Raw genomic sequence first — 24,983 nt, forward strand, 5'->3', positions numbered from 1 at the left:
CAGATGCGGCCCAGACTGTTACCTCCCTCTGGAGGGGCCGTCCAGGCAGATGAATTCATTCGTTGGTGTTTGCAGAGCGGCAGGAAACCTAAAAAAGCATTAGGTGAGTTTTTATTTTTATTTATTTATTGACTTTTTGTTTAAAAGGGACCCTTTGCTGTGGGCTGAGCACGCGTCCGGTTGTGCTGCTGTCTCCAGACGCCCCCTCCAGCGCTTCTCTCTCTCATTTCTGCTATTTCTCCCAACTGGAAAACTTTGGACCTTGTCCCAGTGGATGGAAAGGTCTGTCTGCCCATCACATGGGATATTTAAGGATTTTCAGTCTTTTTGGTTTAAATGCCAAATGCTTCCTGCGTCTTCCTGTTGCCTCCAGGCAGCCGGCCAGCCTTCTGTCTGGCCTTCCCCACTTCCCTCTCTCCATCCCTCCCTTCTTTTTTAAAAACAGTCTTATTGAGGGGTTAAGTTTCAGCCTCAGCAGCCCAGGGTTTGCAGGTTTGGATCCCAGGCGTGGACCTACACACCGCTCATCAAGCCATGCTGTGGCGGTGACCCACCTACATAATAGAGGAAAATGGGCACAGATGTTGGCTCAGGGCCAGTCTTCCTCAGCAAAAAGAGGAGGATTGGCAGCAGATGTCAGCTTGGGGCTTATCTCCCTCACCAAAAAGAACCACAACAGTCCTATTGAGAATTTGGCAAGACACAGCAAGGGCATCCTTTTCTAGAAACTGCATTTCCCAGAACTCTGGGGAATGGGAGAAGGAAAGGAGTGGTCATCTTGTAGAGACGGAAGGAAGGACAGAGTGGGGAGAAGAACGTTTGGGGAGGGGGCATGGCACTTGAACTCTGTCTCATGTTTTCAGATGTTGCCCCTAGAAGAGGATTTCCTGAGTGGCTCTAGATGGCCCTGAAGGTGAAATGCAGGCCCCAGGGCCACGCTCCAACACAGCTGAGTCACAGCATCTTGGATGGACTCTGGGGGTCTGTATTTTTAACAAGCTTCTCTTATGCCCTGGATGCCCACTAAGGGCTGAGAACCGTGTGTCCAGGTGGAAAGGCCCAGGGTCCTATTTCCTGACATCCTCTTAAGTGCCAGTGGCCGAGCGAGGGGAGATCGAGCCTGTTAAAGACCTGAGCCTCCACTGCTTTACGCGAGTCGTATTTGCTGGGGGTTCAATGTGTGCCAGACGCTTCACCCTCCCCAGGCCCGAATCTGCATTCCTGTTACGCCCATTTCACAGATGAGGAAACTGACCTCGGGAGGCTCCGTGGGCTCCTGCATCACACCTGTGAAAGGCGATTCATCTAGGCCCCTGCCTTTCTACTGAAGGCTGAGCTGACCCGTGGCCTCCCAGAAAGAACCGTGTGGGGAGTGCTTCCCACACCGGAAACAAACGTCCGACTTCACAGACAGTTCAGTCTGTGTGGTCTCCTTCGCCCTGGGCTGTATCGGCCTGTGTTTCACCCCTGAGGGCGTCAGGTCAGACGGCAGCCCTTGGCCTGGTGTGCCAAACCCACTGGGCGGGAGACCCCAGCCTTTCTCCGCTGGTTTGGGGATTCGGGATCTTTTTTAAAATTATTCAACACTAAAGATAAATCAGAAGTCTGTGACCAGTTTGGGGCTTTCTGTTGAGACGTTTCTGTGTTGTTTTACGTACAATGTGTTTCTTTTCCTTAACATGAATGGGAAAATGCTGTATGTATCAAGCCTGCAGTCAACCTTTTCCACGTGATGATTTGTCTTAGGCTTCCTTCTTCATCTGCCTGGTGGTTCTTTCTGTTTTCTTCTGCAGTTTTAATAGTAAAGGCACACTGGAGAAGTTCAGTGATGAGAGAGGAAGGAAGAATATTTCTTAAGCATAATTAAAGATTAAAAAAATGCTATTTATTTTGGAATCCAAGTTTGGAAATACTTGTTTTTTTCACTGTGGTTAAATATCTGTTACATAAAATTGGCCGCTTTAGCCATTTTTCAGTGCACAGATCAGTGACATTAAGGACATCCACGTTGTTGTGAAACCATCGCCACCATCCATCTCCACACCTTTTCCTTCTTCCCCAGCCGAGCTCTGTCCCCACGGAGCACCAACTCCCCTCCCTCCCGCAGCCCATTCTCCCTCTGTCTCCGTGAATTTGACTCCTGTAGGGACCTCGTGTGAGCGTAATCATACAGTATTTGTCCTCTTGCGCCTGGCTTGCTGCACTTAGCACCCCTTCTTCAAGGTCCTCCAAGCTACAGCACGCGTCAAACTGCCCGTCACTTTTGAGGCTCCACATGTACGGACGGACCACACTTTGTTTACTTGTTCATCTGTTGATGGACACTCGGGTTGCTTCTACCTTTGGGCTATTATGAATAGGGCTGCTGTGAACATGGGTGTGCAAAGAATTGTTCGAGTCCCTGCTCTGAGTTCTTTTGGGTGTTTACCCAGAAGTGGAATTGTTGCATCACATGGTAATTCTATGTTAAGCGTTTCTTTTTTTTTTGAGGAAGATTATCCCTGAGCTAACATCAGTGCCAATCTTCCTCTATTTTGTATGTGGGACACCACCACAGCATGGCTTGATGAGCGGTGCATAGGTCTACACCTGGGATCTGAATCTGTGAACCCTGGGCTGCTGAAGTGGAGCACACAAATTTAACCACTGTGCCACTGGGCTGACCCCTATATTAACTATTTTTTTAACTATTACATAATATTCCATTATATCTTTTGTGTGTTTATTGGCAATTTAAGTTCTCCTTTCTGTAAACTGCCTAATTCTGGTATGATTTTTAATGGGATTTTAGGTGATCTTTACATAATCTGGATATTCTTTCTTTTATCTGTTATATCTATGGCAAATTATACACATTTAAAAATAAACTTCTACATCATTCCAGACCCAAGCATTTGTCCTTATCTCCTTGATGATTTAAGGGATATTTATTGATGAGCATTTTTATTATCATAAAAATGAGACCACACAGAGAGGCAGCATGTGTATGCAGCATAGGGCCTGCCTCCTGGTGGGTGAGTAAATGTAAATGTTCACTGAATGACTAAATGAACTTCAGACAGCACATGGTTTCATTAGCATTTCTTTTTTACAATTTACTGTGATCAGTCAAATCCAGAAACTAAATTAAACTCTTCCTGATGCCGCTCTGTGCAGTTTTCCTAAGGTTAACCTGTTCTACCAGTCTCAGAAAAAAGAATAAGCCAAATTACTATGAAAATAGTAGACAATTCAAGTTTCTGCTCTTTGCAAAGCACTGCAGGGAAACTGCACTGCAACAGGCTTTGTCAGAACAGGGACAGTTAGTGATCAAACAGCCCACAGATGAGAAAGGAAGAGGGTGGAAAGGGGCTGTGAGTCCAGCTCGGTTTTCCTCTTCCCCAGGAAAGGTCATGTCAACAGGAAGAGCCACCACTATTAAGGCTAAAGATGCACCAAATGATTTGCTGAACTCTGTACATCTGTTATTTAATCTTCATCATAATCCTGCAGGGGAGCCATTACCACCCCCATTTGACAGATGCAGAGGGCTCAGGAAAGCTAAGTCACTTGCTGAAGGTCACACAGCTCATGGTAAATGGTAGAGCTGAGCATTCATGCCAGTCCCTTTGGTGGCAGGCACCGAAATCTTCTTGACTGTTATCCTCTTCTGTGTCCCTGGCACCCCAATGCTGGATCAGGGTTACTAACAGGAGCCGTGGCCAGGAGGGGGTGACAGCCTGCGTATGTGTGTGAGAGTGGGCAGGAAGGGGATCTCATGGTTTTCCACGGGGCCCCAGGGTTGGGTGTGGGGAGGCAGGCTGGAGTGACTGCATGTCTTTGAACCTCTGAGGTGCACAGTTTCCCTGGCCAAGACCCTCCTCCTGGGAGTGCTTCCCTGAGGAGCGGCTGGTCCTGGGGCCAGAGGAGCCTCCTAGGGCCACCATGATGGCTCCAACTTATTGTCCCTTGGGAACGGCTGTGTTCGTGTCCTTGGTGACCTTGCTCAACTGTAGCCCGCAGAGGTCTCTACCTTTTCCAGCTCTGACCGTGCATGGAGTTTGCAACCCGTGACTTAACCAGACTCATATGCGTCCCTGTATTGCTCCCTAGACTTTGTTCCTTGTCACACCAGACAAATAGTGTTACCTCTGGGGCTTGGCTTACGTTTTTTGTCCACAAGTCTTTTTAAATACCGTACTAGACCCAAATATTGACGGACAAAGTATATTTTTAGTGGGCAAGCATTTCAGGACTTCTGTAACCTTAGCTTGGCTGAGAATAACTAGTTCGAACAACTTTTCAGGAGGAGGAAGACAGTGGGGGCAGCAAAGGTGAGGGGAAGGACCCACATTTCACTCGGAGGCCTGAGAATCTGTCTTTTTGATGATGATAATTTAAAATGGATTTGGAATTATAATTCAAATTCTATAGGGGTTGTCTCTTTTCTGCAAGTTTGTGGATCATTGTAAATACAAGAAGTGGGGGCTCGCTTCCCTGTGACTTGTGTGCGTTGTCCTGATTCTGGCTGGATTTATTGCGATTTCTGTTGCCCGGCTGCTCTCATCTTTGAAATGGTGGCAGGTGACCTTCTGTCCCCGTACTAGCTACCCAAGTCCTCACTGAGGAGCAGCACCCCTTGAAAGCAGAGTTCTCGCCCCACCTCTCTGCTTCACTCAAAGTCCTCAGCCCAGCACCCGGCGGCCCTCCCCGGCGTCCTGCCCAGACCTGTGTCCTGGCCTCGCACGGTTGTGGAATCAGAATCCTCTGTCAGCTTTCAGGGAAAGGAATGCAGACACCTTCTTGCCCATGGTGATCATAATAGAAACGCTTAACTCTGACAGGTTTCCCTCCCAGGTGTGGAAGGCTTTTCTCCTCATTTCACAGGTAAGACCAAGTGTGTCTACACCAGGGAGCCCCGAGCTGTGGTCCTCGGCAGGCTGTGTTAGAGAGAGATTGCTGGTTTCCATCGAGGAAGACAGAAAAGACTGGTTTCCCTGTCATTGGAAATGTTTCTCCTCCGGAGGGGCTCAAAGGCTTTGATTCGTGGAAGTCTTTCTGAAGCAACACGGTTTGTGAGCTGACTTGCTCCCTGGCCCACATGAGGGTCAGTCAGTCCTGGAAGGCTGCACTCTCCAGTGTGGGAGGCTCTAGCCACATTTAAATTAATTATAACGAGATAAAACGAAACAGTCGGTTCCTCAGTTGCAGCAGCTATGCCGTTCCCAGTGCTCAGTGGCACATGTGGCGTGTGGACAGCACAGCCGCACAAAGTCCTACTGGACAGCCTGGCCTGGAGGCACACCACACACCAGAGGCTGCCTCACTGCCTCGACAGCGGTGATTCGCATGGAGGCCCTGCAGGACCCAGGCGAGACTGGAGCAAGGATGCAGAGTCCCAGTAATTGCACACACAGCAGCGGTGCGGTCACAGGAGTGAAAACTTAGTGATGCTCTCAACAAACATTTACTTCCTAAATGCAGCACTTGGCTCAGTGCCGTGGAACCTGGAACCCGGGACCATGCAGGACACACTGTCTGCTGCCTTCGGGTTCAGAACCACTAGATGAGGCAGGAAATAAATTTTAAGGAGCTGTGATCAGCTGAGAAGTGGGCATTGGCAAATGGCAATAAATTATCTGGTGGAGGATCAGGGCAGATCCTCAGAGAAGGGGACATGTAAGATGGGTTTGGACGGGTGACGAGGAGCTTGACAATAGACACGGGGGTGGGAGAATGTTCAAAATAGAAGGAACTGCAAACAACTTTGGGGATCTGTAAGAGGTTTAGTGTTAGAGGAATGTGAAGCGGGAGAAGGGGAGGCAGGACCAGCCAGCACGGTTTTGGGGTCCTGTGTAAAATGAAAATGCCGATCCCACATTCAAAAGTGATTCAGAATTTCAAGACAGCATGGCTGAGCCTGAAATCAAGCCTGGGGCCCTGTGGAGTGCGGGGCCACGGCCACGAGGCCAGCCTGGGGCTGGAGCCCAAGTTAGACCGGAAGGACGACCTCATCGCCCAGGGCTTTCCTGGTCATGCTTGGACTTGGGCTCTGTCCCAAAGTCGACCGAGGCCAGGAGAGATTTCTGAGCTGGGGTGAAGCGAGGCCAGGCTTGTTTTTGACAAAGACCATGCTGGGGCCGCACTGAAGTCAGGACAGGAAGGCTGGTCAGGAAGAGAGTGAAATGGCCTGAAGAGAGAGGACGAGGATGGGAGAGTGACAGCGGGACAGAGGCGCCGGGACCTGAAGGATCCTTCAGTGGTGAGCTTGATCACAGACGTGGCCTGGAGGGTGTGTGGGGTGTGGGAGGGACGAGAGCTCCTGGGCTCACGGGCTTCAGCCGGGACATCTCCTGTGCTGGGGCCACGCTGGGCTGGCCCCCTCCGAGGTCTCTTAGGCTCTTTCTTTGCAGGTTCTGGAGCCTGCACGTCCCCCCACCCCTCCCACAGCATGGCTGAGGCAGAGGGAGGGCAGGAGGTGCCGACGCAGACCCCATATCTTCTTCCCAGAACCCTCTCAGGACCCACCGCACCCGGTGTGCCACACGAGGCCGATGTTTCACTAACCCACATCGGGGGAGCCAAATCGCCCCCTGCCTAGGGCCCCAGCCTCGAGAGGAAGCTGTCATCACTGTTCCAGGACTCTCCTTGGATTTGCATTTCCTGACTTGGGTATTGGTGACACCACTTTTCATGTCCTGACTGAATCAAGACGGGCCCTTTTTTGGGGGTGAGGGAGCCAGTGAGTGCTGAGGCATCCCTGAGGCAGGGAACTGTTTCACATAGCAGGGAGAGGAACTGCGCAGACCCCACCCCCAGCCCTCCTGCTGCCAGGAAGACAGCAGGTGCATCTAGTGCCAGGGTGGGGTGCCAGGACCCCTCCCCCTTCATAGGGCCCCTCTTCTGATCCTCATCACAGTGCCTTGGGGGCACTGTGACCCCCTTTACACATGAGCACCGCAGCTGCCTGAGTCTACAGCCCCCTGCCCACTAGCAGGTGTGGGTAGGATGAGGATGGGACCCGGTCCCCAGCTCCTGGGTGCCTCCCCAAAGCCCCTCCCAGCTCGAGCAGATGCCTGGGAACAGCCTCGGTTCTTTTGCTTCCACCTCACAGGTGGAGAAACAGAAAAGAGGAGATGAAACAGTGAGACACCTGGGTGAAACCCGTCTTGTTTCTAGGATGGGGTGATTTTATTTAAACCTGGCATGGAGTGGATGTCTCCATTAGCTTATCTGTAAAAAAAAAAAAGAAACAACATAAAAAGAGGAGTCTGGTCCATCCCAGAGAGGAGGGAATGCGGGGGCATATTTAACGCTTTTGAAGGGAAACAAACACACGTGGCAGCTAAGTAGGTACAGTTAGAATCGGCTGCGTTGGGCTCCATTGTTCCAAGAACTGTTTGAAAACATGCATGTCCTCCTGCAGTCGCAAGGCTGGCTTGGAGAGTCTGCACTTTCTGGAAGCCGGAGGGCGTGGCGAGGCAGGTGGAGGAGGAGAGGGCGGAGGCAGGGCTGGAGAGCCTCGCTGTCTGGGGGTCAGTGGGAGGAGGAGGGAGATGGGAGGTGGTCAGCAGCCCAGGAGCGCCCCAGGAAGCTCGAGGCAACCAACCCTGAAGCCAAGGCCGCTCTCTGGGTCGGTTGGTTGCCTGTTTAAACTGGGATAGTGATCTTAGGAGCAGAAAAAGCTTCCTGCACGTAAGAGCTTGGCTGACAGAAAAAGTCCACAACCTGCGGGCTGGATGGAGCGCCGGGCTCTGCAGCAGTCTTCCGGGCTGCCAAAGGGCGAGGGCCTCGAAGGGCACTTGAAACAACACAGTGACTCTGAACGAATCCGTGTGTCTCATCCTTACAGAAACATACCCTGTGTAAATGAGTCACAAGCTTTCGAGAATAAAATCCAATTTTCCTGTCAGAGGGAAAGATGACCCCCCAGACTGCCGGGGGCTGGGAGGCTGGCCGCAGGCCGGTTCCCCCAGCCCCTGCCTCTCCTTTGTGAAGCCTGGAAAATGGAGCAGTGGGGGAATCCTGTGGCGGCTGAGTGTGCCTGCACCGTGGACGGATGACTGTGCAGCCCCGGTCCCTCGTGTTCTGAGGGCATCGTAGTGGAGCAGCCGCCGGGGCCTTTCAGGGGTTCGGGTGAACTCCTCAATAGCAGGTTTTTTTCCCTCTTCTTTTCAACATTCGCCTTCTTTTCTTACATCCTCATCTTCGCTTTCTCCTTTTTCCCTTTTTTTTGTGCTTTTTTCTTTCTCCTTTTTCTTTTGGCTTTTCTGATAGCGTTTTTCTCCTGGCGTTGTGTTTTAAGTCTCTAAATGAAACTTGACTGCCCCCACGGCCGGCTGGAGAAGCACAAAGGCCTCCCGTCCCACTGGCTACAGTAACGCCATTGTGTGTCCTAACAATGCACTAATTGGCGGCGACAATTGTGTGTGTGTGTGGGGGGAGGCGGCCGCTCTTTTCCAATCAGCAGGCCACTGAAATAAAAGGAGAGGCAGAGGAGGACGGGAGGCCCAGGCTCCTGATGGCGGGGGACAGACCCACAGAGGGGGCGCAGCACTGGGTTTTGTGCTGGGCTTTCTAAATTAATGATAAACATACAGGAGAAAATAATTACTTTGGGAAAAAAATACAGACTTCACTGCAGGCAACTCCATAGTCCTGGTGGGGGTGGAGGGAGGCCAGGGTGAACCCCTCCAGGACAGCACTTGGCAGGGGGTTGAGTTGAGCCCACCCCCACAGCAGCATCTGTATTTCTGCAAACTGATGGGAAAGTGGGAGAGGCAGTGAAGGGAGGCTCGGAGGAAACCAGCAGGATGGCTGAGGGGCCGTGCCCTTCGAGGCCCTCGCCCTTTGGCAGCCCGGAAGACTGCTGCAGAGCCCGGCGCTCCATCCAGCCCGCAGGTTGTGGACTTTTTCTGTCAGCCAAGCTCTTACGTGCAGGAAGCTTTTTCTGCTCCTAAGATCACTATCCCAGTTTAAACAGGCAACCAACCGACCCAGAGAGCGGCCTTGGCTTCAGGGTTGGTTGCCTCGAGCTTCCTGGGGCGCTCCTGGGCTGCTGACCACCTCCCATCTCCCTCCTCCTCCCACTGACCCCTAGACAGCGGGGACCCTCCTACCCATCCTCTGCCCTCTCTCACAGATTTTTGTGCCTTTTATGTCATGAATATCTTATACTTTAAGGTGAAATACTCTTCCAGCGGAAGAACTGAATCAAGAGTGTGTGAATGCTTGACATCTTTTTGGTGAGTGCATCGTGGGCCCTGCCGATGAAGGCTCCTCTCTCTGCTCAGTTCTGTAGGAACCAACCCTGCTTCTCGAGCAGGTTGTTTCCATTAGTCGGTTGTCCAGCCCCTTCTGAGTGTCACTGCCCTCATGCTGGCGATACAGCAAGCTCCTGAAGAAGCACCTCTTCTCAATTAAACAAGTCTTCCTCCTACCTTGGCACAGCTCTCTGAGCACGGAGGTCGGGCACGGGCACCCTGGCAGGGCCCACTCCTGTTGTTCATGCTGCAGTGTCTGTTAGGTGCAAAGGTCAGGATGACATTGCAAATGCATGGGGAGAAATTGTGTGGGAAAGGCGTTGTGTCAGACACCAGCTCTGGTTAACCTGAGAGAAGCCATTTGTTGCACAGTTGATAGAATTTAAGGAATAAAAAGAAACAGGTCTTCAGAAGAACAGAGTTCAACGTAGTTTCGAAGGAGTGGGAGCTAACAGCCAATCCCTTTGAGGCTGCAGTCCAGTGTGTGTGCTCAGCTCCCCTCAAGGATCACATCCCTGCTGGCCTGGCTTGGGCTGGGGGCCCCAAAAGGAAGGGGACTTCGGCGACAGGCCACCAGGACTTCCTTCCTCTGAAGGGAAAGCGGGACCCTGCACCTTAGAGGAGGCGAGAGGGAAGCTGGGGAGCCACAACCCATCACGATTTATCAGGCCTTCGGGAGGCGCACGCGTGTTCTTATTTTTATTTTGTAAAAAGTTTGCTGTTTGAACAAACTAACCAAAAATATTTTTGGGGCAATAAGATGAATTTGATTTGGAACTAAGCATCAGACGATAAGGAATTATTGTCAATTTCATAGGTGTGTAATTGCTTTGTGACTATGTGGAAAAAATAAACATCTTTTTTAGATGTGTACTAAGGCACGTGAGCATAAAGTCTTGGATTTGCTTTGTGATATTTCCTCAAAAAAGTAAAAAATGAAAACAAGAGTAGATGAAACAAACCAGGCAAAATCTAATAATTCTTATTTTTGAAAATGTTTATTTTGATTTTTGCAAGTCCTTATTAGAGACACGCTGTGTGGCCTGTGTATGAGCTGACTGGGTGCCAGAGGCACTGATCTGGGGACGGTTGGGCAGGGCTAGTTCCCAGGACTCGCCGTCTGTTGTACGTGCTGACACACGCTCAACCTTAAGTGCTGCTCTGCGCGAGGCCAGCCAGCCAGCCAGCCAGTGCCCGGCTCTGCTCCCCTCAGCTCAGCGTGGAATGGACGTGCGCAAGCGGGAGCTGCTTCCTGAGACATCTGTCATCAGGCAGCTCCTCTGGGCACTGGGGCTGCTGACGCTGCTTCCTCAGTTGCCTAACTCCGGACAGCAGCGAGAAAGCCATTTGGGGAGGCTGACCCAGTTTAGAATTCAAATTCCCTTCCCTGCATGTGCAATTGGAATTTATTTCCTATGCAAAAGGCAAGAATCTCAGAGTAAAACACCTCTAGCTAGGCGTGGGTATGTGAGCGCCGATCCTGGTGAAAAAGGATCTTGGTGTGTTTTCATAAGGATGCGCGCCTTGTGGTATTCTCAGAACCTGACATTATCAAAAGTGTGTCATCACGATACAGTGCTGAAGCTAAGGCAATTTGGATGTCCTTGGGCCCAAAATTAATATGTGCTTTGTATAGTCTTGTAATTTGGGAAGCAATTTTCCATAACACAGTGGGAGATCTTCCTTTATACATCTGAGATAATTTAGCTCAATGCTTATTTGAAAAAATTACTGCGCTAATAGCAGCTCTTCAGCTTCAGAACAGCAGACCCTGTGGGGAGAACACAGAAGTCACTGAAAGTGATTCTCCTGAGTCTGTCTGGGTTCGTCTGGACAAAAGCCGGCGGAATTTCCCCCAGACCAACAGCTGCCTGAGATTGTATGGCAGGATCCGAAATATTGTATAAACTCATGAACTCTAGCCGATTTGCTTAAAGCCCATAGCCCTGAATGGAAGAATATTAAATAAAGGTGGAGGAGTAATGAATTTCCCCATTGTCCAGGTAAACTGGGAGTCAGTGCACATGAGTTGGAATTCCTGTATGTTCAGCTATGGGAACAATTTGTTCTTCCTACTGGATTTTTCTGCCCAAGCTACGAAGGAAGAGATGTAAACAGCAGAATAAATTATATCTTTCTGCTGGGTGTGTTTTGCCTTGGGCTTCCTGGGTATTATGTACCATCGGGGCAGAGGGTGGGGGACAATCCTCTGCTCCAATCAGAATTTAATACACTAATAAAAATAAATTTAAAACATTTTTTTCCCCAGTCAGGAATGTAGTTTCTAATGATGCTGCTTTAGAACAAGTCCTAGGTGAGGCCCCGCAGACTCAAGTTCAAGTTTCTAGTTGCATTCCTGCTCCTCGGCACTATCAGCTTCCCACGGTGGCTCTGAATAGTCATTGCTGCTGTGGGTGTTCCCCACATGGCAAGCACTGTGGACATGAAGATCATATTTTTTATAAGAGACTTCAAACCCTTTGGAAAAGCACTCCATCAGTGAGGAACAGCTGTCATCATTTAAATTACTCACTTCATAAAGGGAGGTAAGAAGTGCTGTCCTTCTAAGTTTCCATTCACCTGTAACTGGCAGTGGAGGTTGAAAATCATCACTTCAACAGACGCCTGGATTTAGAATGACGGGTTCATTTTAAAGTCCAGTTCTTCTACTGAGCAAGGCAAATCTGAATACAGCTCAAGATTTCCCAAATTTCCTAGGCCTTTCTGGGCAAGAAGCACTTCTGATTTTCCATTTTAAACACCACCGTCCAGAGTGATGAAGTGCATGTTCATCGGGTGAGCCTGAACTGGGAGTGGATGCTCACATGCATGCATTTGCGGACAACTGCGGCATAACCAGAAGGAAAGAACAAATGAAAGGGAGAGGACAAGGCTCCCTTTGTCGGCCAGCTTAGTCACCTGTGGCCATGACTGGGCCACTTCCATTCTCCAGGCTGCCTGGCAATGGCATGTCCTGGATAAGCAGAAGCTAACCACACCTGGGTGACAGTAAGAGGTGTGCAGAGATCAGGTTTACGAAGATGACTGCAGGCCACGAGCACAAGTTCCAAAGTGCTGTCTGTGTCTGTGGGAAAAGGGCAGACAGCAGCTGTTAGTGGGAGGGCGACTAAAGCCGTTCAGCCCCCTCTGCCTCCTTTTGACATCCTTCCTGCTGTGGACCACCGTGTGCCAAGCAAACGTTTATTTCAGGGCAACTTGCTTCATTTGATCCAGTGGTTCTTAACTCTCAGGATGCATGGGAATCACCCAGGGAGGCTTAAGAAATACAAACACTCAGGCCCCATCCAGAGTGATCCTGGTTCTGTTGTCCATGACAGAGTCCTGATATTTTGCTTTTGTTTTTGTGTTTTAATGTGAGAACCACTGATTAAAGTCATCGACAAAGGACAGGACAGGGGAACAGTCCAGGGAGATTCAAGTCACCATCTCCTGAGGGTGGGGAGAGATGAACAAAATGCTGTCTCTTTCCACCTGTCTGGAAACATCTTTGCATATCTTCTCCTTGATAATGCCAAACTTCTGGACTTACCCAGCCACTCCAGTTTGTCCTGTGAGTCAGATGAATCTGGGCTCTGACCACATTGTGGGTCCAGTTTGATCCAGTGAAACATTAACTGGTTTCTTTTCGTAGTGGATTATGGCAGGTTTCTTGTGAGGATGAAGTCCAGTTGTTCCTTGAATAGAATGGGTGTGAGCCCCAACTGGTTTCCGGAGGGTGGAGGAGGAGAGGCTGAGCATGAACTTGTTTGGGTGTGTCTTAGGGAGTGTGGCTCAGGGGTCACCTTTGGTAAATGCTTAACCAGAAGCACATTTTCTAGTCTCTTCAGTGTCTTTCTTTGAGAAAGTGAATGTGAATGGTGCTTTGAAAGGTTCCAAGTGGACAGCTGCTGCACCTCACGCTGTGTTGATGGAAGAGCAAGGGCAGCCAAGGGCGGCAGTGCAGATATTTCCAAGCACGTTGCAACTCCCAGAAGGCTGCTCCCTCTCACAGAAACACCTACTTTTTACTTTTCACTCTTTATTCCCAAAATGTGGTCTTCAGGAACGACTAGCACCCTTGCCTAGTGGCCTACTGCCTGCCACTCGTCCATCTAATTTGGAGAGCACAGTGGGGAGATGAAATCAGGGCAAAAACGTTGGGGAAGAGCTTTAGGGAGGATGTGCCACACACGAGCTTTCGCAGGTGTGTCTCAGAACTGAAGGAAATCATGCCCTGATTTGGCAAATAAGGCCTATAACACTACACCTGCATCTTTAAAAAAGTTACACTATATTTTTCACAAACATAGGAAAGGCAGATGAGAATATTGTAGGCTGATGAATTTAGAAAAAAAGTCTACCTGTAAGATTAATATTAAGAGAGACTTTAAAGTCCTAGCAGCTCACTCTCACTAAAGTGCAAATCTTGACTTTGAATTGACATGGAGGGCTCATGGTGGGCTTTCACCAGCCCTGCAAACCAGCATTGTAATGAAGCCATTATGAGAAGAGACAGTACTTTCTATATTGTTTATTGAAGGAGAGAGAACTTTATACATTAGGAACTGGTGCTCTTAAATTACATGACAGATGACCATAAAAACTTGGGGTCTTGTCAACAATACAACTTCATTTTATATTATTACTGTTATTGATATTTAAAAAATGATGTAAACAAAAATATGGATAAGTTATGCCAAACCAAAAGGCAATAAAATCTAGAAAACAGAAACAACACAATATAAGTTAGCACATTAGCTATTACAAATAGCTCAACACAGAGTGGTATAATAGCCCAAACCCCAAATTTTAGTCAATTCTGTACTGCATGAGCAGAAATAAGGGAAAATGACACTGATCTGATGCAGGAGCAAAAGAACAAGAACAAGAACAAGCAGTCTTCCGCATCGCCATGTTCAACACTTTCATTTGCAACCTAAGCATTTCCCTTCTTTTGCTATTCCTTAAAGACAGGTGTTTTTTCTTAAATCTTCTATGGTAGGCTACTGGCTATTTACGACAAGATTCTGACAGCTGAACACAGCTGAACACACTCAAGCCTAGGCCTCCAGCAGTGGAAGCTCAGTGGACTGCCCATACCACACAGAAACATTTTTATCACAATTTATCGAAGAGGCTTCCCATTTCCCACTTGGAAAACAGGTGTAAAAATAAACAGAAAACATTTATACAGCAAAAGAAAAGAAGATCCTTGTGTTTGTGTAATTTTTTAACCTGAGAAAGGCTAAGTCCACTGACTTTACGGATTCAGATCTGGTTAACTGGTGTAGTTTCTCTACCCATTGGCCTTGGTGACATAATGACATTCCTGAGTTTGGTTAATGAAAGCAAACATGCAAACAACGAAAAGAGTGATTGAAAAACAGCATAACCAAAGCTAAAACATTCCATCTTTTGTATTTCCTGGTAAAAGTGTACTGGAGCTGAGAAGCCAATGTTTCTACCTGAATGAGTGTCTCCACAGGGACTCTCTGACTACTGAGGTTAAGGCACCAGGTTAAGCAAAGGTGAAGGTCTGACATGCACATGGAGCGTGCAGGCTCCAGTACATCTGTATCAGGAGCAGCCAGCAGGGAAGAAGCAAAGTGACCCGCATTTAGGTGAAGGGCCCTGCAGGCTCCAAGTGGGTCAGCAGACTGGACGAGAAGCGCTAGGCAGCACTGTAAGGCACTCCTACGGGGAAATAACAAATGGGGCGCCAACACAAAGAAGCCTCAGGCTCAGTTGTCCACTAGCCGGTTAACCATCCACGAGGCCTGAATCTGGGCCAGGGCTCAGGACTAGGGCAAGGAAGGTCAAGGGGAAGGGACAGAGGCTGGTCTGCAGCTCTACGGCCAGTAGGAGGGGATCTTCACTGTGCTGGGTCACTGTGGGTGCCTGAATCTTCTACCTGGGTAACAACTGGCTTCACTCCAGACCTTTCTAACAAGACTTCTTTCCACAGGAAGGAACCAAAGCAAGACAGCAGGTGTCTCCTCAACAGAGTTTGCCAGAGCCCTCCGCCACATCAGAGGCCCCTCTACGAGGAAAGTGCCATATAGCATGATCACTTGGAACTCATCTTGAAGGAGCCTCCTGACAGAGATGGCTATGCTTAGGTTCCTGTGACTTTTACCTGGAGTTTAACAAGGACTAGGGTGTTTGGACTTGACCATCGACATGTGTCCCATGTGCTGGGAAGCAACACTGTCTTCAGATCCATGCAGCAGGGTCCTCAGCCGGCACTGTGCTCAGCCTCAAGTAGCCAGTTCTCCTGGACTCAGGGTGGTTAACAAGGGCCAAGGAGAGGAGAACAGACAGAGTTCCCACTGACTCCTTGCCTGCCAAGGAGTGAGGTGCTCGTTTCCTTCAGTCTTGCCCCAAATTCTGTACTTTTTCATGTTATCTTGGAGTAAGAAAAGAAGTGAGACAGAAAACTCAAGAAATAAGGGGAAACTGCATGCACCTCTCTTTACTGGGAGAAGTAAAAAATAAAATAAAATAAGCTTTGTGTTGCTCCAGGCAGCATTCGAGTCAGGAGCTGAAGACTTATTTCAGAATCCAGTTATTTCAACAAAGCGCGGCAGATCAGTGCCAATGAATAATTCTGCCCAAACACACAAACAGCAGCATGGCTTTGCCCTGAACCAGGAGCAGAATACATCTCTGCTGCTCAGATAATGCCTCTCTTTGAAGATGTGGCACCCTGATCAGTAATTTACACATGGCCTCTTCAGGCCGGTGGGTAGAAAACAAGCCCACAGGTTTGGAAGCCAAGCCTTTTTGAGGAGGCATGGAAGAAACTATCCAGTGTACTGTCCAGTGTGTCCATATGCAAACACAAAAATAGGCCAGACCCCACCCAGGGGGACTCACTCCAGCTTCGCTTCACAAAGGCTGCCTGGGCAGCTAGTGCCTTAGGGCAGCTCAGCTCTCACTGTGGCAGGAAGGACGCCACGGCTCAGGCCCTCTGCTGCAGTCTGAAGGATGCCACTGAGCGGGCTGGAAACCACAAGTCCCAAGCACTAGCGACATTCCCTTTCTGTTGGAGGCCTCGTCTAGGAGAGTCAAAAAGCAATTACCCTCTCAGCTAATCAAATATTAAAGCTGCTGGAGAGATTGGCCTTTAGCTTGCCGACGTGAAAACGACTCTGCTACAGCCCCTGGGAATGCAGGGAGGCCAGGAGAGACGAGATTTTTACACTGTTTTCACAGAAAGAGGCTTTCAACTTTGGGAAAAAGCAGGCCTGGGAAGAACGCGGCTGCCATTCCAGTCGACTGCTTTCTCAGCGCCTGTGGCCTTCCTGCCGCGGTGCAGACTGGGGCCTATTTTAGGAGCTGGCTTCCTCGCCGAGGGTTGGACTGTCTCATACACGAGTTTCTGGCACTGTTAGGAGGGACTTCCTCAAGTGATACACCAGGGAATGGGCCTTTCAAGTGAAAAGAGGTTCCTCAGAGTCGGCTGCCAGCTCCAGGAGATTAATTGACCATTTTCTCATGTGCTTTATGTGCAAGATATTTAACATGGGATGAAAAACGGAACATGAGGGAAAGCAGGTATTAGCCTGGTCTTAAGGAGGTGGTAATCTACAGATTTGCTTTTGTTTCCAGTTTCTAAGCAGTGGAACAATGACCTAACAGTGCACCCATAGTTTGTTAGAGTTGAAAACAGTAATAGCGTTCAGGTGCTCTAAGGCGTTCTGGGCTGAAAATAGCAATTTTGAATTTTCATGGCAGACCCACCTCCTATGCCGGCTTTGCTCTGTTCTATCAGCTTTTGGTGGTGGTGGTGAGTGTTGTGCAGGCCTGTGGCCAGCACTGGCCAGGCCGTCAGGGATGGACAAGAGGAGAGAACACAGAGCAGCTGGGACTGGTTCTGGGCAGAAAGGACTGCTCATATGTGGCAGAGCCTCCACCTGGGCCCTGGTGGAAACAAGGTCCTTTGGAACAGGGTCCGTAATTTCATCCTGACTCTCGGCAGGTCTGACCCTGGGTGATTGTGAGTGGGGCAGGAGGTTCTGTACACAAACGAAACATGGTGGAAGGGGAGGAGATGGCCCTGCGCGTCATCTCCAGCGTGGTGTGCTGGGGTGGGGCTGGCGGGGGAATCACGGCACGTTAATTGCAGGAGGCAGAGCGAGCTGCGGTGACAGGGAACTGGGGGCGGGGAAAAGGCACTGTGCCATCAGAGCACATCTGTTTTATAATAAGCAGGTCTGTAATTCTCTTGTGAAAGATCCTGTTCTCTCTTCTCCGAGGCTGGAAAATATAAATACCGTACCTGATGAAGGGGAGGAGGGACGTGGAGACGGCCAGATCTGTTGCCTGTGTGCCCAGGGCTTGTTTGAGACTACGCCCCTTTGCTTTAGTGTGCGACGTTCTCTGTGACCAGAGTGGGGAAGGTCAGCCTGTGTTTCCAAGAGTAAAGGCACCATAAGGCGTCTCATGAATAGGCCTGTCTAGCCTTGGTTACAGCTCCTATCGAATCAGAAAATCAATGAGTCCGTGGTGCCATGCTATTCAGTTGAAATGTGTGGTCTGGGCCAAAGGGACCGGCATGGGTTGACAGGTGAAATGCTTACACCTAACTGTCTGCACAGAAGTCATTCTAAAGTCACATGAGTTGGGATCTGGGGAGCATGGTATGGGGTGCCAGGAGCAGTGGGTTAAATGCCCCATGACCTTCGGGAGCCCCTGATTCCCCAGGTCCTAGGAGCAGTGAAACTACCAAACCAGGAAGGTGTTGAGGGCGTCTGTGCAGCAGAGACACAAAGTCTTCTCATGCAGTCCACTGGGAACTGCTGCAGCATAGCTCATTTGTTCTCGGAAGGGATAAGGTGGAGGGACTGCGAGCTATGATCCGGGCCCTACCTCACCTGCTCTTTCCGCCACAGCGGCTACTAGCTGGCTCTTAAAAGGGTGCTGCACGGGACAACACTGCCTGCTGAGGGCGAGGCCATTCATTCTATTTCTTATCCCCATCCTATTATTTTAGCACTTTTTGTTTTACCTTAACATGGAAATTACATGTGTATATGTATTTAAACAATATTAGATTTAATTAATTATATTTGTAAGTTTGGTATTTTCTTAATAGTCTAAAGTTGGTATTTTGAAGTTCCATGTTACTCTGACTTTTTAAACAAAAAAACAGGAAAGTAGAAGTGGCTAAAATGACAAATTAAAGGTCAAAATGAAAGGGCAGTGAAGAACAATGAGAAATAACGCATTTAAAATGAATAGGTAGGAACTGCCTACACAGGTTTCTGTGAAAAGAAATTGAAGACTGCCTGTTGGAATGCAGGCACTGCATACCCTGCCCACCAGTCTACAAACCCATGTATTGAATGGCTATCCTGGGAAACCTCCTCAGGCCAGGATCATTAAACAATCACAAATGTCACCATGAAACCGCTGGGACTCGGCTCTTCCGAGAGCCACGTTCACAGCCTGTGGATGCAGTGCAGCATCGCACCCTTGGCTGGGCGTTGGGATTCGTACCAGCAAACAGACTGATGACATGCAGTTACTGGTCACTGAGTTGTCTCCTTTTCTCAAGAAGAGGCCTTCTGAGATGAACTTGCAAACCAGACCCAGTTCTCCTGGGAAGTAAAGGTGTGTGCTTCCTGTCTGAGGGTGCTCGCTCTGCTGGTTCCTAAGCCACTTGGCTCAGATCCCCACCTCTGCAGAAAAAACCGAGGGGAGAGAGCCAGGGAAGGATCCAGGAGTCATTCCTGTGTTTTGAAGATTTTCTTACAAAACAGATGATGATGGGTGTCATCCTCTCTGAAGGCTAAAAATAAATAACACAAAAATAACCTGAAGAGCTGCTGTTCTGTAGGACATGTTTCCTCCTGTGTCCTGTTTAATAAAATGGCCCCGAGAGCCAAAAAAAAAAAAAAAAAAAACTGAAAAAAGTCTAAACTATAAAGCATTGTATGTAAACCACATTTTGCTTGGGAGTAAGCAGCTGAAATTCATGGCTAAGTATAATTCAGCTATTGGTAACTTTCTGAGCTACAGCAGCTCCATGGACCATGTAGACGAGGACTGCTACAGAATACATGTACAGGACATACAGTGTGTGTGTATATATAAATATATATCTATACCTAGCTGAAGGTGAGACACGACTCTTCTCCCAAAGGGGTCTAACTGGCTAGTAGGGAGATGCTGGGGTGGATGGGTCACTGCAGGGCAAGCCCTGGCCTTGGTGCCTGCCTAGTCAGGTGTTCTGGCAGGACAGCTCAAACATGTTGCACGCCTCCTCCAGGCTCTCGTCCATGTTCAGCCTCCGCCAGAAAGACTTCTGCTTCTTCTGCAGCTCTCGGCGGACACACCTTGGGCAGGGCACAGACTTTTCTTTGCATTCAGAATGGAAAACGGCTCCACAGCTTTCACACCTGGAAAAGCCAACCACGGATACGATGAGCAAGGTTGGAAGGAGCAAGACAAAAGCCTGCTGTCCAATGGCCTCTGTGCAGCTGGGGCACATTTTATTGCAGCCAGTCCTGCCACTGGGAAGAGAAATGACTCACAGAAATGGGTTCTTCCCTTTTCAAAATGCTCAAGGTTGAATTTCACTTGAAAAACTTTTTTTTCTGATTAGTGCTAGCTGAGGAGAGGCTTATGGCTTCTGGGGGAGGGGAGCCAATAGTCACCGGCAGCTCTGATCATGGTGGCGGTGGACAGATGGAGCTCTAGAAGCTCCGTGTTTCCCCTCCATTGAGAAAGAAGTGTGGGCGGTAAGCCCAGGGTGAGGTGACAGGAAGTGGGATCGAAGTGCCCGCCAACGGAAAATGCTCAGAGCCCGGGGCTGAGCCCAGGGTCACGGCAGTGGAAACGCAGCTTTCCACTGGAGCTAACAGGAGCTAAGGGATTCCCTGTCACTCCTCACCTTTAACTGACAGTTTGGAAAGTAAAATGACACATTTTCCTGTTCTGAATGATGTCCTATGGTCTCTTGTCCTCCTCAGTTTCTTAAAAATTAGGATAAATAACTCCCCACCTTTAAAAGTCTACCTTTATAACCCAAGTGGGAACAGAAAAGCATGAGAGAGCAGGAAAGAGAAATATTTTTAAAACAACACACAGATCTTGGAATTTATAGAGGAGACATTCCAGATGGGTGACGAGTTTGTTGTCTGGCTTGGTGGAAGCCTGTACAGGAGACTACATGGCTTGCTTTTACTGCAAGGTCTTTAATAACGAGTAACGGACAAGCACAACTGTAGCTGCTCCAGTGGGTGGCTTCCAAAGTGGATTAAGTTCTCCTCCTTCTACACATGAGTGACAAGAACTATTACCTCATCCCAGGAGCCCAGGGAATTGGGCCTGCATGATTTTGTTCAACTAGCAAACATCCATGGAGTGTCCAGCACCAGACCGGGTTCAAAGATGGCTACGAAGGAACTAGGCCTCGGGGCTCAGCCTTGTGCTTCTTTTGCTTTCCTATAGTATCTTGAGTTTCTGTCCTTTGCATAGGATAGTCTTCGGGGCAGCATTCCCTAGGCTGCCACTGACTTACCCCCAGCACCTTTCAAGACTCGGAAAGTTTGGTCAAAGGAGTATCTTCCCACCCAGCCTCGTATCCAGGGGAGAAGGCAGCAACTTGGAGGGAGAGACGTCGGGACCAGGGAGGGGGCTCCATCTACCAGGTGACAGACCAAAAGACAAGCTCCACCGCACCCCGAGCATCCACCCCCAGCTCAGCTCTCTGGGCCAAGCACAGCACAGCGGTGGCTCCAACAGCAGGCAGAGCGACACGGCCTGACTTCATCCCACCCTCAAGTCACTTTCCGGCTGTATGACCGCTGTGGACTGAACTGTTTCCCTCCCAAATTCCTCTGTCGAAGCCACAACCCCCAGTATCACTGTGTTTGGAAAGAGGGTCTTTAGGAAGTAATCAAGGTTAAACGAGGTCATAAGAGCGGGCCCTAAGTCAGACGGGGTACAGAAAGCTCCTCTTTCTCTCCCACTGCAGGCGGGGACTCGCGGGAAGAAAGGCTGTGCAGAGCTCAAGGAGGCGGCTGTCTCCAGCCCTGCCTGGGACCCAGCCCTGCCGGACGTCGCCTGGGATTTCCAGTCTCCGGAAACGTCTGCTGTCTCAGCGCCCGCCTGGCAGCCTGAGCTAGGACGACCCCAAGCAAGCTACTTCACCCCTGTGAGCGTCCACGTCCTCCTCTGCTAAGCGGGTTCCACGCACTCGCCCCGCGGCGCCGGGAGGCTCGGAGGACACGTGGCTTAGGCGCTCAGCACGCGGCGGCGCTGGGGGGCGGGCCCTGCCTAGCTCGTCTCACCCGCCGCCCACCGGGACGCATCCTGGCGCCCCCCAACACCCCACAGACGAGGAAGCTGAGGCTCCGAGAGACTCGAACCGTCTCGGGAGGCCATGGGGAGCTGAAGTCGGGGCTGTGCCAGAGCCAGGGTCCCTGCGCGGCCATCGGGTCGGGGCGGCGCGCGCGCCTGGGGCGGGGGCACGCGGGCTTGCACTCGGAGCCCTGGTTCCAAGCACAGGCCTCCCCTGGGCGGTCCTGGGCAAGCTGTCGACGCTCGGCTGCTCCGCGCTCCTCGCGGTGCCCGGCCGCCCACCGGGACCTCTTTCCTGCTCCCGGGGTCCCGAGAGGCCGGAAGGGGGCGCGCAGGCGAGGCGCGCCGCCGCCTCTCCCAGGGCTGGGGCCTGCCTTCTGGACGCCGAGCTGAGCGGCCAGGGAGGTGGACAGGGCAGGGCATCTGCAGGACCCCCGTCCTCAGCCCCTCCTTCCAGCGGGAACGAAGGTCGGACCCGGGGCTCCGAGTGTCTCTCTCTCTGGGCTGGCTCCTCCCCAGTGGCAGTGGCTTTGTCCCCGCTGGGTCACACCTCTGTAACCTGCTATCACTGACGTTACACGTGGCTTTATCAAATAAATTTCCTTCTTCCCGGCCACTTTGCCCTGCTGAGTTAGTCAGTGATTTATACACCCAGGGATGTTGCCCTGGGCAGTGATTGATAAGCAGAAAACCACTGGGTTCCTTCAGGACCACTCCCTTATCTCTGCTGATACCAGTCACCACCCTCCCGACCCCCCGCATGTGAGTGAAGAGGTTGAGTCTTATCGGATATTTCTGGTGCAACAATCACCAGAGGGTAATGGAGGGACCGAGTACACCTGCTCTTTCCAGCCAAAGGTCAGCAACTGAAAAAAAAAGTCTGAGATAAAAAATTAATGATTTAAAAATAGAACCAAGTCCTATTTTCTAACAATTTGTAACCCAGCAGGCAGCTTTTGAACTTGTATAATGGACAGACTGATCAATGACCTTCCCAAATTCAGAGAATCTGCTGTTAATTTTCCCCCTGGTTTTTTCTTTAAAGGAAAAGACAGAGGAAGAGAAACTGTTTGCTACATAAAAGTTATGGAGCTCTGTAATAAAAATGTAATGTGCAGGAAAAAGAAAGTGTTTACATAAAAAAATGCAATAGATAGGTATGCTCCTCTTTGAGAAGAGGACTTTATTAAAAAGGACCTTTCATTTGGGGCTGGCCCATGGCCTAGTGGTTAGGTTGGTGTGCTCCGCTTTGGCGGCCTGGGTTCATAGGTTTGGTTTCTGGGTGAGACCTACACCGCTTATCAAATCATACGGTGATGGTGACCCACATACAAAATAAATACATACTGGCACAGATGTTAGCTCAAGGCAACTCTTCCTCAGCAAAAAAAAAAAAAAAAAAAAAAAGACCTTTCACTTTAAAAAGATTCACTGGCTCCTTAGTGTTTGCTGAATTTCCTGACTGTATTTAAAATATGATTTTACAAACACGACTTTTCAGGAACACATCTTTTATATAAGGCCAATCTACTAATGTAGTCATCTGTGTAGGAAACTGCACCAGGTAATGAAAGAGGAACGTCCCTGCAGTGTTACTGAGCGATGAGCCAAATGACAGCTAGCATCTTCATTTCTGAGTCACCCAGGCCCAGGAATCAGCAGTCCTGGCGTTCTGCTTGTGGCTGTACACCACAAAGAATGAAGACTGCATGTCCTTCCTTTGTAGTCTCATCAAGAATGCAACTGCAGGGAGACAGGGCTGCTACTGACCAGAGCCGTCCACTGTGCTGAAGACATCCATTGCTTCATGTAGTCCAGGGATCTCAACCTCGACACTACTGACACTTTGGGCCAGATAGTTCTCTGTTGTGGGGGCTGTCCTGTACACTGTAGGATGTTTAACAACATCCCTGGCCTCTACCCAGGATGCCCGTAGCAACCTTCCCGGCCCCCAAGTTATGACAACCAACAACGTCTCCAGATACTGCCAAATGTCCAAATGTGCCCTGGGGGGTGGGGGGGACAGGGAGAGTATCCCCATTGAGAACCAATGACCTGTCTATCTGGAGAAGGCATCACAGAGGGGGTACCCGGGAGGCACTTAAATAGCACCCTCTCCAGGCTGGGTTTGCAAGTGTCACCTGCAGGCTTAGACCAACCAATAAGATCTAGTGTAGCGTACTTATGCATGTCATTTTCACAAATATATATTTTTAATACATCATTTGATTAAAATAGCTGAAACTCACTAGTATTGACTGTACCGTGGTTTCTAAAGTTAATTTAGAATATCACTTAAGAAGTCACTGCCCATGACTCCATCTGCAATGCTGAGTGAGCCTGCTCACTCCTACTCTTCAGCCTTCCTCGAAAGCTATCTTGGTGGTTGGCCCTCAGGTGCATTTATTTGTTCTTTGGCCAAGAACCTCTGGGCTGTTTCTCTGTTCTTCGCTTCTTTATGTCCTATCTAGGTCATCTAGGAAATCAAAACCAAAAACATGTGCATCTGCTCCATAAAACAAATTGCTTTTATGTAACTGCTAAGCAGTTAGATTTAAGCAACTTCTGAAATGCAAAGGAGACCAGTAAAATAGCAATGTGGCCACTTACTGCAGAGGGGAGAGCTTACCTAGAGTGAGGAACCCTGAGTTCTTGGCCCTGATGGGCCCTAGGGTCACTGGGATCTCGGGTAAGTTACTTCATCTCTGAACCCTGCTCTCCATCTAAGTAGGAGAGAAGCTTGGATTGGACGGTTTCTAAGGTTCTGTACAATTTGCAGATTTTGTGCAGGGGGAAAAAGGCTACTCTGGATTTTATCCCCTTCTTTCCAAATTTTCTTGCTCCAAGGTCTATGGATGAAGGAGTGGGAATGGCACCTTGTTGGCCCCTCTTTGGACAGTCTCTGCTGACAAGCTGGGACTGAAACAGATGAGCCTTAAAGTGGAGAGCATTACTTTACAGTGTATTTATTTGCAATGATTAATCAAGCTATGAAATAGCTAATATGAACTAGTACATACAGCTCTGATTATCAGGAATTTGGCCAAAAGGAACAGACTCTCCCTCTATCTCATAAAATTTCAATTAAACATTAAAGATTCCTCTCTAAGCCTTCTCCCAACCCTTACCAGCACCCCCTCCCCCCAAGAAGAAAACTAAAATTGTTGAATGTTGTGGAGGTTTGGGGGTGGGGCTGGCTAGAGGCAGCAGTCACTTGACCACCCTGTATGGAAGTGTTTGTGTTTTCACATTGGGATGGCCACGTTGGAGGGAACCAGGTGCATGTCAGCACTGGATGCTCAGCAAAATGTGGGATGAGGACGGAGGAACTCGAGTTCTGCTTCTGTGGATGCTCTAGGGGGCAGTGCCATTAATTATCCATGTGTGCCCTGGCAAACTGGGCCCCTTCCTTGGGATCGGGGCAAAGGAACA

General features: G+C 49.5%; 1 protein-coding gene and 1 long non-coding RNA gene across 6 annotated transcripts in view; one reads left to right on the plus strand and one right to left on the minus strand.

The window, feature by feature from the left end:
• The first annotated feature begins 6,033 nt into the window (after window positions 1–6,033).
• On the plus strand, window positions 6,034–22,166 carry LOC106828168 (uncharacterized). 3 transcript variants are annotated; one of them, XR_006526635.2, is made up of 4 exons: window positions 6,034–6,241; window positions 6,393–6,651; window positions 9,163–9,224; window positions 15,208–15,767. It is a non-coding gene; the product is annotated as an uncharacterized lncRNA (long non-coding RNA). The 3 variants fall into 3 exon arrangements; XR_011503027.1 differs by lacking the exons at window positions 9,163–9,224; window positions 15,208–15,767 and adding an exon at window positions 21,226–22,166; XR_011503026.1 differs by lacking the exon at window positions 9,163–9,224.
• The window catches only part of PLEKHM3 (pleckstrin homology domain containing M3), a 172,726-nt gene continuing 162,949 nt past the window's right edge, over window positions 15,207–24,983 (minus strand). For all 3 annotated transcript variants that reach the window (XM_014836418.3, XM_014836419.3, XM_044768299.2), the window contains exon 8: window positions 15,207–19,645. In XM_014836418.3, coding sequence (XP_014691904.1) covers window positions 19,468–19,645 — 178 coding nt within the window. In that variant the 3' untranslated portion in view covers window positions 15,207–19,467. The remainder of the gene's footprint in view (window positions 19,646–24,983) is intronic.

Source organism: Equus asinus, chromosome 4 (assembly GCF_041296235.1).
Source record: "Equus asinus isolate D_3611 breed Donkey chromosome 4, EquAss-T2T_v2, whole genome shotgun sequence".
In the NCBI taxonomy this organism is placed as follows: domain Eukaryota; kingdom Metazoa; phylum Chordata; class Mammalia; order Perissodactyla; family Equidae; genus Equus; species Equus asinus.